This window comes from Acomys minous, assembly GCF_964271855.1.
Source record: "Acomys minous genome assembly, chromosome: 8".
NCBI classification, from domain to species: domain Eukaryota; kingdom Metazoa; phylum Chordata; class Mammalia; order Rodentia; family Muridae; genus Acomys; species Acomys minous.
Window position 1 is genome coordinate 106,663,631 of NC_140489.1, and position 14,449 is coordinate 106,678,079.

At 35.4% G+C, this 14,449-nt stretch overlaps 1 protein-coding gene and 1 long non-coding RNA gene across 3 annotated transcripts in view; one reads left to right on the forward strand and one right to left on the reverse strand.

The window, feature by feature from the left end:
* The first annotated feature begins 2,536 nt into the window (after positions 1 to 2,536).
* LOC311604223 lies at positions 2,537 to 8,388 on the forward strand. Its single transcript, XR_014781402.1, has 2 exons — positions 2,537 to 2,884; positions 2,923 to 8,388. It is a non-coding gene; the product is annotated as an uncharacterized lncRNA (long non-coding RNA).
* A 3,467-nt stretch (positions 8,389 to 11,855) lies between these two features.
* The window catches only part of MEMO1 (mediator of cell motility 1), a 91,772-nt gene continuing 89,178 nt past the window's right edge, over positions 11,856 to 14,449 (reverse strand). For both annotated transcript variants that reach the window (XM_084793812.1, XM_084793813.1), the window contains 2 exons: positions 13,873 to 13,977; positions 11,856 to 12,480 (listed from right to left, as the gene is read on the reverse strand). In XM_084793812.1, the coding sequence (XP_084649938.1) occupies positions 12,349 to 12,480; positions 13,873 to 13,977 (237 nt within the window). In that variant the 3' untranslated portion in view covers positions 11,856 to 12,348. The remainder of the gene's footprint in view (positions 12,481 to 13,872; positions 13,978 to 14,449) is intronic.

A 14,449-nucleotide genomic window follows, 5' to 3' on the forward strand; every position in this document is an offset into this window, starting at 1 on the left:
AATAAAAATATTTCATTATAGTACAGTTCATCTTAGGCAGAAAGACTAAAACTCTCTGTTAAAAAGAAACAAAACCCCTTGACTTTCAAAGCTCAACAATCTGAACCTGCAGACACGGCAAGACAGCAATTAAAAAATGGGAGCACAGCAAGGACAAAGGAGGAAGTGAGGAAGAACAAGGCAGACGTTGGGGAGCAGGGAAAGAATTACCAATTTAAAAAAGATAAGCTTTCTGTTACCTCGAGGTACTGCAAATACTGTACATTTTGTTAAGATGTATTCGTCTAAACCATCTTTCTCTGTATAGCTGACTCTTCAGTTAAAAAGTTAAATGAAATATACTTTTACTATATATAAGCTATACACTAAACCAAGCAAAATGTCTTTCAAGTAAGAAACTAATAGTGGCTTAAATACTACATATTTATCTTAATTTCTATAACTGAAAATATTAAGCATGTACTTAAAAATAGCACACATTTTGAAAATTAAAAAAAAATTGTATCTGGGCATTTCAGCACACAGTAGTAACTCTAGCAAGGGGAAGCCAAGGCAGAATACCACATATTTGAGGCCAGTGTGGGTTTGCAGAGTGGGATACAGAAGAAAGAAAGAAAGAAGAAAGAAAGAAAGAAAGAAAGAAAGAAAGAAAGAAAGAAAGAAAGAGGGAGAAACCTACCTATCATATAAATACCTCAATTACATTGAAGCAAATACTGTCCTTTAGATGCAGGTACAAACCTCACATACAATGACTTACTTAGATTTCAGTCTCAATTATTTTAGTACTAACAAGTGGTTCAAATGTCAGTCTTCAGTAATATGAAGGCTTAGTTAAAATTTCGTGTTTGTATTTGATGACCTCCCCTTGATGGGGAGCCCTGGTGGCACTCAAAGAAAGAATAAGCAGGCAACTGAGACTTGATAGGCTATGACCATAAAGTGGGGGAGGAGGTCCCCTCGGTCATAGACCTAGGGGAGGGGAATAGGGTGAAAGCAGGAGGGAGGGATGATACAAGTAATGTGATAACAACTGCGTTGTAATCTGAATAAATTAACTAAAAATAATATAATTTAAATTTTTCGTGTTTGTTAATCACTAGTCTTCTTATATACAAAACAAACAAACATTAAGAAATCTGCAAACGCGGCTAGAGAGATGGCTCAGAGGTTAAGAGCACTGTCTGCTCTTCCAAAGGTCCTGAGTTCAACTCCCAGCAACCATCTATAATAAGATCTGGTGCCCTCTTCTGGTGTGCAGGCAGAACTTTGTATACATAATAAATAAATAAATAAATAAATAAATAAATAAATAAATAAATAAATCTTTTTAAAAAGAAAAATCTGCAAACATTATTTATTATTGCCTCAAAACAAAGCAAAAACTACTTTGAAATAAACCTAAGGAAGAAAAATAATCTACAATGAAAACCTTAAAACACTGAAGGAAGAAACCAAAGGATAAACTCAAAGATGAAAAAAACCACCCATGTTCACAGGTTGGAAGAACTACTGTGAAAATAACTACACTACCGAAACAATTTATAGATTCAGTTTCCATCAAAACTACAATGCCACTGACAGAAATAGGAAGACACACACACTAAAATACAAAAGTTCCCAGAGAGTCAATAATCCTATGTAAAAATGATCATCCTGATGTGAAATAGTCATCACACCTCACTTCACGTATGCTCCAAAGCCACAGTAACATATCAACATGGTAGCTGCACAAAGACATACATAATCGATGGACTAAAATAGAAGACCCAGAACATATAACCTGTGCAACTACAGCCACCTGAGCTTTTACAAAGATGCTAAAAATACACACTGGAGAAAAGACAGTATCTTTAACAATGGGCATCAGAAGGTAGAATGAAATGAGACTGTTATATCTCCAGGATCCCCACGTAAGACTGGAAACTCTGAGGCCAATGAGGGAACACTCAGAAATGTAAACACAAGCAAGAAGCTCCTCAATAGGATGACTGCAGTTACTCAGCAAATAATGAAAAACAACAAATAGGGTCTCATGACACCAAAAAGCTTCTGCACAGTAAAGGAAACAGTTAACTGACAAAGAGACATTACACACAGAACAGAAGATCATCTTGGCTGCCTATACACTTGACAAAGAAGTAATGGTTAGAATATACAAAGAACTCACAAACAAACAACAAAAATATCAACCCAATCAGTAAACGGTTATGAGGGTGAGGGAGATAACTCAATTGGCAAAGCAGTTGTTTTGCAAGCAGGACTTGAGCTGGATCTTCAGAAGCCACACTTTCAAAGGCCAGGACAAAGGGAGGCAGAGATGCAAATCCCTAAGGGCCCAGTGGCCAGCCTAGCTTAGCTGACAGGTTCCAGCCCAGTGAGAGACTCTGTCTCAAACAGAAAACAAAACAAAACAAGATAAACAACACCTGAAAAATGACACAAGGTCACTGCTCCCCACCTGTACATGCACACGCACACACGCACACGCGCACGCGCACACACACACACACACACACACACACACACAACCTTGTAACCATGCACAAACACACGCACATAAGAAATAGGCTACTGAGCAGGCATGGTGGTGCATACCTTTAAAGCCTGCACTCAGGAGGCAGAGGTAGGCAGATCTCTGAAAATCTGAGGCCAGCTTACCTCAAAAGGAAGGAAGAAGGGAGAAAAAAATGGGGAATGCTTCTGAAACCAAAAGAATTCTCACATAAATGAGCAATGAACATTGCCAGCTGGCAGAGAGATAAAAATTAAAGCTGCACTGAGATTCTACTTCAGCTGTCCTAATGGCAATCACACAGGAATGGCCAGAAGCTGGAGTGGGGTCCATGCCTATAATCAACCTGCTCTACATAGCAACCTCCAGGCCAGTCAGGGCTAGGTAGCAAGAAGCTGCCTGAAAAGGCCCAAAACAAAACAACAAGAAAAACAAACCACAGAAAGGAAACAAACAAACAACAAAAGGATGGGGATAAATCCTCACATGGTGCCTGGTGTAATGTAAAGTAGTCCAGCCATTATAGAAATCAGTAAATTCTTAAGAAAATAAAAATATATCTACTGTATGATCCAGCTATGCCACTTCCAGGGGTACCCAAAGTACTCTCAATGCACATATCACAAAGACAGTTTCATGTCAATGTTTATTGTAGCACTATACACAAATGCTAAATTGTGGTATCAACTGAGGGGCCCAAAAATAGAGGAATAAAAGAAATGTGGCATAAAACAATGGATTTTTTCAAACATTATGAATTTTGTAATAAATAAAGTAGTTTTTGGATAATATGTCTGAAAAGCAACAAGCTGTTTTTTCCTACTAACACAAGTTTATGTATAAAGAAGCAATAACTTTACCAAATTATAGGCTTATTCTAATGTGTCAATAAGGGATTCTGAAGAGTGGGTGTGAGGGTTTTTTTTTTTTAAACCTGACATGTCCCAGGGGAAAAGGGGCTTTTTTTCCTCTAAAACTCAACTGTTTTCTCCTACACTGTATTACCTAGCCATCTATAATGTGATCTGATGTCCTCTTCTAGTGTGCAGCACACATGAGGACAGAACACTGTATAAATAATAAATAAATCTTTTTTTAAAAAGAAATGTCCTGTCATATATTCAAAAGTACATGACAGAATCTCAAAGGGCCAGAGGACAAATTAACAGCATCTATTCAGTATTTTCTGGTATTTCTGATGAGAGACTGACAGATGGATATACAACAGCTCTAATATACCAAGAAAACCAACTTTAAAATATTTTTCAGTGTTCTCATGGTTAAATTTGTGTTCATACTCATCAGGATGGTTCTATAAATGAAACTAAATATTAACTTAAATGTCATCTATGTCCTAACTGTAAAACAAAATAACTATAGTTTATATGATATATATAATAAATTTTATGTAGTCAAGATTGTTAACTATATACCAAATATGAATATAAACTTTTTACATATTCTTTCAGTCATTATAAAAATCAGCATTCTAATTTCCTTAAATATGCTATCAAAAAGCTGTAAGCAATGCAACAGGCAAAGGCAGAAACAGAACACAGGTGGAGTAGTACATACAAAATTCAGAATTGACTCAGTACCCCTTTCTTTTTAAACTTAAAAAAATTTTTTTAAGATTTACTTTTACTTTATTACTTTTTTGCCTGCACATCTGTATTTCGCCCACAGGCATGCCTAGTGTCCACAGAGGCCAGAAGAGGGCGCTGGGTCCCTGGAGCTAGAGTTACAGACAGCTGTGAGTTGCCACACTGATGCTGGGAACTGAGCGAGGTCCTCTACGAGAGCAGCCAGGTCTCTATTCCTCTAGGTCATCTCTACAGCCCTTTAAATAACCTAAGTTAAAGGTATAGCTTACCAAACGTCTAAAACTCCTTGTTTCCTTATCTTTAATAAGCCCATAGAAAGGCTCATTCTAGCTCAGACCACAGAACAGCCTTTGTAAAACTGTTTAGGCGTTAGACCACCACGGTCAATGCTGCACAAGGCAAGGCCTGGGCCCTGGCTATACACATCAGTGGAAGACGAGAAACCTAGATCCAACTGTCACATACTATCTGAATGTGACTGTACTGAGTATCTTGTTCTATTTCAATTTCTACCAAATAATCCACTTTGTCCACATTTATATAACCACAAAATACCTTTTTAAAAAGCACAAGTAGAAAGATCTTTTATTTTTGAGTTCTAAATTTGAGTCTTTCTCATTATAAAATAAAACCAAAAAATTAAATTGAACATATGATTGTGAGACAAACCAATTAAGGTGGTGTTCTAGACTTCTGTCCAATATAATTTTCTTTTTAAAATATTCCATATATAATACGAATATTTCAAGTAAGTCTGATAAAAATAAGACTCAGAAATAAGGATTCAAAGATAAGAGGCTTATTTGGGTCTGTAATCTTAGTAAATGTCCATAAAGGAATGGAAGTGTCATGGGGGAAAAATAAAAATTTGTGTTTGTTTCTGCACTTAAAAGTTTCTTGCTATGAACAATGAGGGCCAGTTCTTTTCTAGGAACTCTACAAGGCAGTATGCAGCATACTTCTAGACCATCCTGAAAAATGGAAAGACTGGTGGAATTATCACCCACCAATTCCCATCTGCCTCTGGCTAAGAGCTGCTACCCAGGCATTATTTTCCCAGCACCTTTAAGATGCTGTGGATGTAGCTCAGAAATTCCAACGCAGAGTCACAAGTATTTGCAGAACAGTTAGGAAGGACTACAATGGTTAAGAGTTAGGCATCTGCCATCAAAACTCACCACCGGCAAGACTCATACACTCCTGTCATCATATTGGGGGGAAAAAAGTGGCATTGCCTCCCACCACTCTGAGAGGCAGAGGCAGGCAGCTCACTGTGAGTTCGAGGCCAGCCTGGTCCACAAAGTGAGTACAGAACAGCCAGGGCTACACAGAGAAACCCTGTCTTGAAAAAAACAAAACAAAAGTGGCACTGTTGTAAGCACTAGAGCAGAATTGTAAAATAATCCCCCAATAAGAGAGAGAGTGTGTGTGTGTGCGCGCGAGCGTGCACATGCGTGCGTATGCAGTTAAGGTATTTGAGCCCACAAAAAGAAATCTACTTTTATAAACTAAGAGGATTTCTATAAATGATTTTCATTGAATCTACAAAACCCCTTACTTTCTAAATTCGATAGCTTCTAACAAATAGCCAGTACTAAAAACAAAATGTGGAATACAGTATAGTACTCAAAGTGTACAGAACTAAAGAACCAGACCTAAATTCTTGTCCTAGCTGTGTGTGGGAAGAACATTCATCCTCTAGTGATTTGCTCCAGGAAACCAAAGCTGAAATGGATTCCAACCCAGTGCTCCTACTACTCCAAAGTGTCCGTCCACTGCAGACTCACCTGGTGGCACCGGCCATGCAGCCAAAGCCATTTTAATTAACTTACAAAGTTTTCCTGGCACCATGAGATAAAGACAAACACTACGGGATACTGCTTAAAAGCAAAACAAGATAAATTCTACCCTCTTTTTAGTAAGAAGCTTGAGTTCCACAGTTAAAACCAAAAAATGGTAAAAAGCTTCCAATTAAAAGGTTTATAACAGATACATCACGATAGGAAAGATGTCTTCTTCAAGGATGCCACACACAAGTAGCCAGAACACTAAGAATTTAAAATTTATATAATTTCTGATTGTTTCATGGTTCTTCTTGCTGTAGGTAGTTTAATGTATATCTGTGTAATAATATAAATGTATATGTAAAAAATAAAAAATAATAATAAAAAGGGTTATACCAACCCTGACTGCAGGAAACATTTATTCTTTTCATCTCCATTCTTTAAATTTCAGTTCACTAAAATTGAACAAACACCAACTGAATGTCTATTTTGTCCTATATCCAAATAAATTTCAAATAAAAAATTCTCAAAAAGAATTCCATTTATAAAAATTAAGTTTAAAATACCTTTATTAAAACTGATTTACAGTTTTTAAGTACTTAATTTTACACAAAATTCAGTCAACATATTCTACTTTGCTTTCATTGTGTGTTAGTTTTTATTACTTGAACATACATCATATTGAGTTTAGGAACTCAGAATATCAGTAAATTTTGAGTATTTTTCAGAATTTTATGTTGGCAGATTTAAAGATCACAACTCAGATCCTGCTTACATGATTGAATATAGTTGGTATCAGCTGCTTCCTAATAATGGCATTTATGTGCTCTTTGGTTTCACTATTTGGGATAAGAGGGTAATACACATGATCATATCAAATAAAGTTACAAACTAAACTTTGCATTAAAAAATGTACACTTCAAAGTAACATTAACAAAACAACCCTTAATTTCACTATATTATAGCTTTCAAGATCTAGTTTTAATCGCCCCCCCCCCCATTTTATAAGGTAACAGCCAAAACTGTGGATTAAAATTAAAAGGAGGAGCAGCTCTGGGAAAAAAAGGAAAATAGAAACACAATAGACTCTAGATATAAACCAGTCTACAATCACCACTGAACCCTGGAGCAAATGGTAATGGAAGCACTGAACCTCATCACACAGCATGAAGAACTCAAGAATAAGGCTACACAAACAGAATTCACCCACGGCAACTCTAAGGAGACCAAGGTCTCAGGTACCTGCATTGCTGGGGGAGCATTTATAAAACAGGACGGTCTTTGAAGATAATATGCCATGCAGTGTGATCCTACTTACAGGTATATGCTGGCCATAATAGAAAAATGACTTGACATTTTATCTGTCCACTGCTGCGAGTTCCCCTAATACTTTGACATTGGTAAATATAAAAGAGCAACCTAAGTTCAGTACACTTTCCTAAAGAAGTGCCTGTTTGAGAAAGAAGCCACTTAAAAAACAAACAAACCAAAAAAAATCCTTCAATTTTAACTAGGAACTAGTAGAAATTTGCCTTGTATTAACATCTTTACATTTAAAGAATGAGTCTAAGGTTCTAAGCATTATTTTAACAATTCATAATCCATTAAAAGTTAATGTTGTTTAAACTTTTATTTTGAAAGTAACACTTCACACAAACAAAGTTCCATTTAAATATACTAATTCCACTGGCTTTTGTCCCTGAAGTGTATCTAGAAACACACAATTATTCATAAAACATTTTCAGTTGGTATCATTGCTACTTTCAGAATTACTAGTTTTTGTTTATTTTCCAGTGATAAGAATAGAGCCAATTTTCATCATCAGAAAAATTCACATTATCACATTTAATGTGGACCAGAAACTTATGCTTCTTCTTTTTGAAGATAGGCTCACTACATTGCCCTGGCAGGAACTTGCCACATACATCAAACTGGCTTCTAGTTCAGAGATCTGGTTGCATCTACTCACCATGTGTTGGGATTAAAGGGGGGCTGGGAGAAGGTTTATGGAACACTTCTATCCTCCTTCAGTGGCAGTCTCAAAAATACTCCCTTCAAAAAATAAATGCTACCCACTCCTTCCACCACATCATGCCACACACAGGCCTCTCTGTTACTCTTACTGTGTAGATTTTCAGATTTAGTGCAATGATGTAAAATTTCCAGTCTAAACAGCAGCATGTATGTAGCTTACTAAGGCTCCTCAGTATGGTTTCTAATGACAGCAGTTATTTTGGCAACTGTACTATAAACATTTTGAAAATGCCTAGGTCTATAGGGCTGACAGTACCACTTGACGAGCTATTCTGTGATTCCCAATGCCAAAATGGCAGTACACCTACAGTTATTTGGATACATTTTACAGCTGGATGGAGGTGGCAGATACTTTAATCTCAGCATTCAGAAGATAGAGGCAGATGGCTTTGAGGCCAGCCTGGTCTACAAAGCAAACTCCAAGACAACCAGGGCACTTATACAGAGAAACCCTGTCTCAAAAAAAGAAAAGAAAGAGAAAGAAAGAAAAAGGAAGGAAGGAAGGAAAAGCCCTCTCTCCTTTATTCTGAGTTTACTAGAGGTCCCTCTTTCAACAAAATGAGAGTAACAGAAAAAGGTACATTTTCAAGTCTTTACATGGCAAAAATTCAGAGTCAACAGTCGTTTAACCTCTCTGTCTAGTGTCCTGAAGTACTCATGCAGAACCATTCACTGTGACAGGCCTGGTGACGCATACCTGGCATCCCAACACAGAAGAGGTTGGGGACAGCCTTCGTTATAAAGCAAGGCAAACAACTCATTATTTTCACTGCTGATTAAAGAAAAAAAAAAGAAAGAAAAAGAAGAAAACCCACAATGAGCTTCACTCAGCAGATACAAGGTGCTTTGACATTAATCTCCAAGATTTCCTAATTTTCCCTACACTTCCCACTTACCTTTGTGAACATTCAGTAAGAAATCCAGCCACTGAAAGTGCATCAAATGAAAAGAAGGCGCACATGGCAGAAATGTACAACTACCTGTTGCAAACGATTGCTAAATTATTATTAGCCAATTTTGAACTACAAATGAATTATACCACCTAGAATAAGGAAGGTTAAATTATGGTCTGCAGGCCAATTCCAGCATTCCATCTTAGTATAAATTAAATTTTTATTAAACATATACACATTTGTTTGGTTACATGTTGTCTATGGCTGCTTTTTTATTACAATGGCAAAGAAGAAGAGTTCAGATTAGAGACCATTGTGGCATATAAAAGTCCAAAATAATTATCTGGTCCCTCACAGAAAATGTTTGCCCAACCCCTATTCGAGGAGAATGAACTACATGCTTACAAAGCAAACTATGACAATGATAGTCATTGCCATTAGCTAGAGCTCAGGAAATAACACCCACACTGTAATATGCAAACACAGGCACGGGACTGTCTCGCTCCCAGGACAGCGTGCTGCTCACTTACCTGCTCACTTATCTCTAGAATAACATTTCTTAAGGACTGACTAGTGGGAGAGTAGGGACTCCAGGAATCTGCTTTTATTGTGCCATCTAAGGTAAATAAAAGATTGCTGAAAATAATCCAAAAGCTTTTAACAAAGAAACTGTATTATACAACTACATGATCATTTCTTTCACATTTTATATTTGAAATACAAAACTTTTAAAGGCACTTAAAATAGGAAGGCTAAGTCCAATAATTTAGATGTTACCTTCATTTAATAAAGTAAACTAATTTCCGCTTTCTCTGAAATAACAAAGTTTTCACTTTTGTTTTCATAGGTAGAGTTGAAATAAAAATATCTAAATCATTCATATACCAAGTTAACATGTGACACCAAAATCTATTAAAAACTCAAGTGGCAAAACCAGTAGTCTGAAACTAAAAAGTGCTTAGAAGTCATCTCACACTGTTCAGATGAGGAAGCTTCAAAACAAGATGGAGAACAGCAGCTCAGAGAATTAGTTAGTGGCAGGGACAGATGGGACTGGAACCGAAGACCACTACCAGATTACAACAGTTTCTACTCCAAAACAGCTAATTTTTAATAAAACATTTGTTCATATTCTAAGAAAGGACAAACTGATATTAGACTATTCTGTTTTTAAAAGAGCAGCACAAACTAGGCACAGTATTGCATGCCTGCAATCCCAGCACCTGGGAGGCCGAGGCAGGAGGGTCATTCATGAGTTTGAGGCCACCTAGGGCTACACAAAGTTCCAGGTCAGTATGGTCTACACGGACAAACCATATCTTAAAGCAAATGAACAAAAAATGTGCAGTATAAAACATACCTAGTACTAGACATCTCTTTTATGTTGTTCTTTAAAAACCATCCTAAATTTACATAAAGACATGATTAATTAGAAAGCAATTCTTTAAAAAAAAGAAACCAATTATTTAATAATCTGTCAAAAATTAGAAAATATGATGCTGATAAGGGGTGCTGCTAATTTGGTAAAATCTATTGGAAATGTAATTTGGCATATTCTAAAGGGCTTACAAGAAATTTTTTATCATGTAAACCATTTATTTCATTTTCATGATTATATCCTAGAGAATGGGTCTAATATAGAGTTCAAATTTTACATAGAACGTCCATCTCATTATAAAAATGTGGGAGATTACAAACACCCTAACATCCAAAGAGAGAGCTGACTGTTTTCCTATAGTATAACATATTAGGCAGCCAGTTTTAAAACCTTGTTTTCAGAGACACAGGTAGTAGGTACTTAGGATAACAGGGCGTAACGCAACTGTATGAGCACTGTAACCTCGGCTCTGTTATTGCACGCACACAAACACATACACACTCATAAACAGCACAAGGACTAAAAGTAAATACAGAAAAACATTTAACAGTGTTATCTCTGAGTAGTGAGATTGTAGGTAATTGTTTTTTCTTGTGACTCTTCAGTATTTTCAAATTTTATACTCAGAAAAATTATCTTAAAAATTCACCATTGTCAATTCAGAAATTCTTATAATGTGTATTAAACAAGGAATAAGTATTTATAGTACTCAAAGGCATATCTAAGTAATGGAAAATAAATCACTGATGTATAAGAGTGTAATTCCTACATGTATAAGTAGGTAATTTGAATCTAAAAGGTATTATTTTCTCTCATTCTTGAATATAGAAAATTGATACTTAATAAACAAGAAATGCAAATCTCCAAAGAAAATTGGTGCAAGGCATCTAAAAATTGTGCTATTTGGGTATCACCCTGAAGACACAGACACTCTCCAGGGTGACAGCGACGCCCAGTGTCACGTTAAGACAGGTACAATGGAGAACATGCACGATGGCTGAATGGGTTACACTTTTTTGCCAAAATGACTAGAATAAATCTATGATGACGAGATACAACACCATACCATTATTTTAGTTGGAAGAGCCGCACCAAAAATCATGCTCCCCCCACAAAAAAATTTTTCTTTGCAGGACTATATGTAGTCCAATAGGCCTTGTTACTATTATTGTTAATGATTTCTTGCTAAAAATTCAAGTAAAGGAGTTAAATTGCTTAAAGCAGTAAAAAACAAAACAAAACAAAACAAAATAAAACATAGTGGTGTATGGTCTGCAATGACTAGAAACACACTAATGACACTCTTCAATGTTTCTTCATTTGCAGACTATCAGAGTAATTGAAGTAAAGGACTAAATCTATTTGTTATTAAAGCATCCTTGAATTTATATTCTACTATAATAATAATAATGACATGAGGCTATGTCATACATAAAAAGGCAATGACTATAATTTAGAAAGTTAACTTTAAAATGATATGACTATAATTTCTGTGATTTAAAAAAATCACATAAATTTAAAAATAAAATACATTCTAACATTCTTACATAGGAGCTGAGGCTTACCATTTTAACAAAAATTCTGAGATGGAATTAATAAAAAACAATTTCCATTTAAACCACAAAGCAATAAGTTTAAATCAGACTATTTTGAGTTGTGTAGCCCTTTATTAGCAACTAAAATAGAAGGTATCTGTTGTACAACATGGGTAGTTAATCGGCTGTAACTGGAGAGTTCTTATATTCTAATACAGATCATTTATAAATGCGATTTCTTTTATTAAAACGCTTCCACCCCTTGTCTGTGTACAATTTGCAAAACTATTCTGAAAGCGGAATATATGTGCATGAGTCTGCAAAGAGTGCAAATTTCAGTTACGCTAAATGCTTTACAAGTCACTGTGTGCCAATTGGACAAATATTTTGATTCCAGCCTTCCATCCACTGCCCCAAACTATAAAGCATTTTTTTAAATGAGTTGAAATTAAGAAGGACTACACCTACTAGAAAAGAAGAAGAGAATTCTATTAGTCTGAGGTTTCAGAATCCCCCCTACACCAGAACCAACATCTTGGTAAAGGCTAGGCTGGACCCTGGACAGAGTACGAGTCTGTGCAGTGGCGTCCCTGAGGATCGGAGTTTCAGTGGACCGTAAGCGCTCCAGCTGCATAACTCACTGAGCTGTCTTGCCAGCTTCTACACTGGCTCGACTGGGCATAATTCAAAAAGGAAAAGCTCATATTCATTCCATTCTTCTGGAGCTCTGTGATAGCCTGCGGGGGGGAGAAAAGGTTGATTATGACAGACATCATATAAAAAACTGAAAACTAAATTTTGGGAGCTTAACTTTGCGTATTTGACAATCAACTTGTATTACCTTTTCTTAAATGTCTGCTGCCTCATACCAAATAGAGAAAATTTTCATTATTTCATTCTCTTGAAGAGTATGTCCTAACCTACCTACTTAATAATTAGTGTATGTTTTTCTCTATTCTCTAGATCTTGACCACGTCTGTCTTAATATCCTGAAGGATTTTATTCATCTGACTCAAGAGTGAGTGTGAAATGTATATTTAACTCACAGTTATAAAAGATATGCTATGATTTGTACTTTTATTGTCTACTGGCTTATAATTTCTATTCACTAAAACAAAACACATAAAAAGAACTCTATTTGATTCTATTCAGACTTTAAGAAAGTAGTGCAGCTTACTCTAATATAAGTTCCAGAAATTAATTTAGGTCCCCAACAGGCTTTTCCTTCAATCAATCTGAACTATTCTACAAGATGATTTTTAAAAATTCCTGAAAATACATTGACTTTCAAATCATATTGAAAAAAAAAATGACGTTCAAGCTCTTTGGTTGACTGTTGGCTGCTCTTTTTTTTATACCTTTCCAAATAAATTAAATGAGCCTACTGAGACATCCTAAGAAGACATTTTCTCATTCTTCTTAAAGAGTGTTATGTTTTAAGAAAATTCATGTTTATTTATTAGGAGGTAAACAAATGTGATTTAGCTTTCTAAAACCCAACTAAACCAAAGTTTGGCTCTTGGCATTCTTCTTTTGTTTTGTTTTTGTTTGTTTGAGTCAGAGTTTCTCTATGTAGCTCTGGCTGTCCTGGAACTCACTCTGTAGACCAGGAAGTCACAGAGATCCTCCTGCCTCTGCTGGGATTAAAGGCATGTGAGCCACTATGCCTGGCTTCTAATATTCTTTAAATAAAGTAAATTTTACCATTATTGTTTAAAAGAGAAAAAGATACACATAATCTATCTTGCATTAGTAAATCACAAAAAGCATCCATTTAATTTCTTAAAGTGAGCAAACCGTTCACGTGTATATGCGTCCATGTCTGCACATATGTACAAAACCTAAAATCAATCTTCTGAAAAAAAATGCATATCAAAATTGACTGAGTCAAGAGAGGATAAGATTCTTTTAAATAACTGTGCTAATAGAAATTATTGATCTGTATTCCAGTGATAATTTATTGAAATAAACAAAATAATACAAATCCATAATTATGTTAAAAGGTACCAGGAACTGATGCTATGGAAACAAAGCCAATGATGTACAGTGTACACAATAATAACCATTTATATATTTTGAAACAGGACAGCATTGGGTGTTAAAAAGTCAGGCTTCCTAAGGATACTCACATTTAGTAACACCCCGATGGGATGTCTCCCACATATAGTATTATGATATTTCTTCAAATAATTGCTAAAAGATACAGGATCTAATTGTTCTATAATACTCATACCCTAAAAAAGAAAAGAAAAGAAAGGAAAGGAACAAAATTTATTATTTCTTAATTATATTTTAAATTTATTTATAATTTCTCAATTAAAAACAGACAAAATAGTTTAAACAATCCTCGGAAAAATATCAAAATCATTCATGAAATGTTATGTCATAATAGTTAACTGCTGATAAAAAAAACTCCAAGTTATTTTCAAAGTTTGGATGTTATAAACCACATTTATCAGTTGACATTTACCTCACAACACATTTCAATGTTTCCTACATAAAGGATAGTTACAAAAGTAAATCTGTTAAAGTTTTCACAGTAATATTTGAAACTAAATTTGATTTCTAACTGTTTAAAGCTGTGGAAGAGCTGCTAGTGCTCTTCACCACTGAGCCCTCTCTCCAGCACATTCATATATTTTTAATTGTTTGATATTATTTTTGTGTGTGCGCACACATGCACACAAGAAACTGCAGCCATTTTCT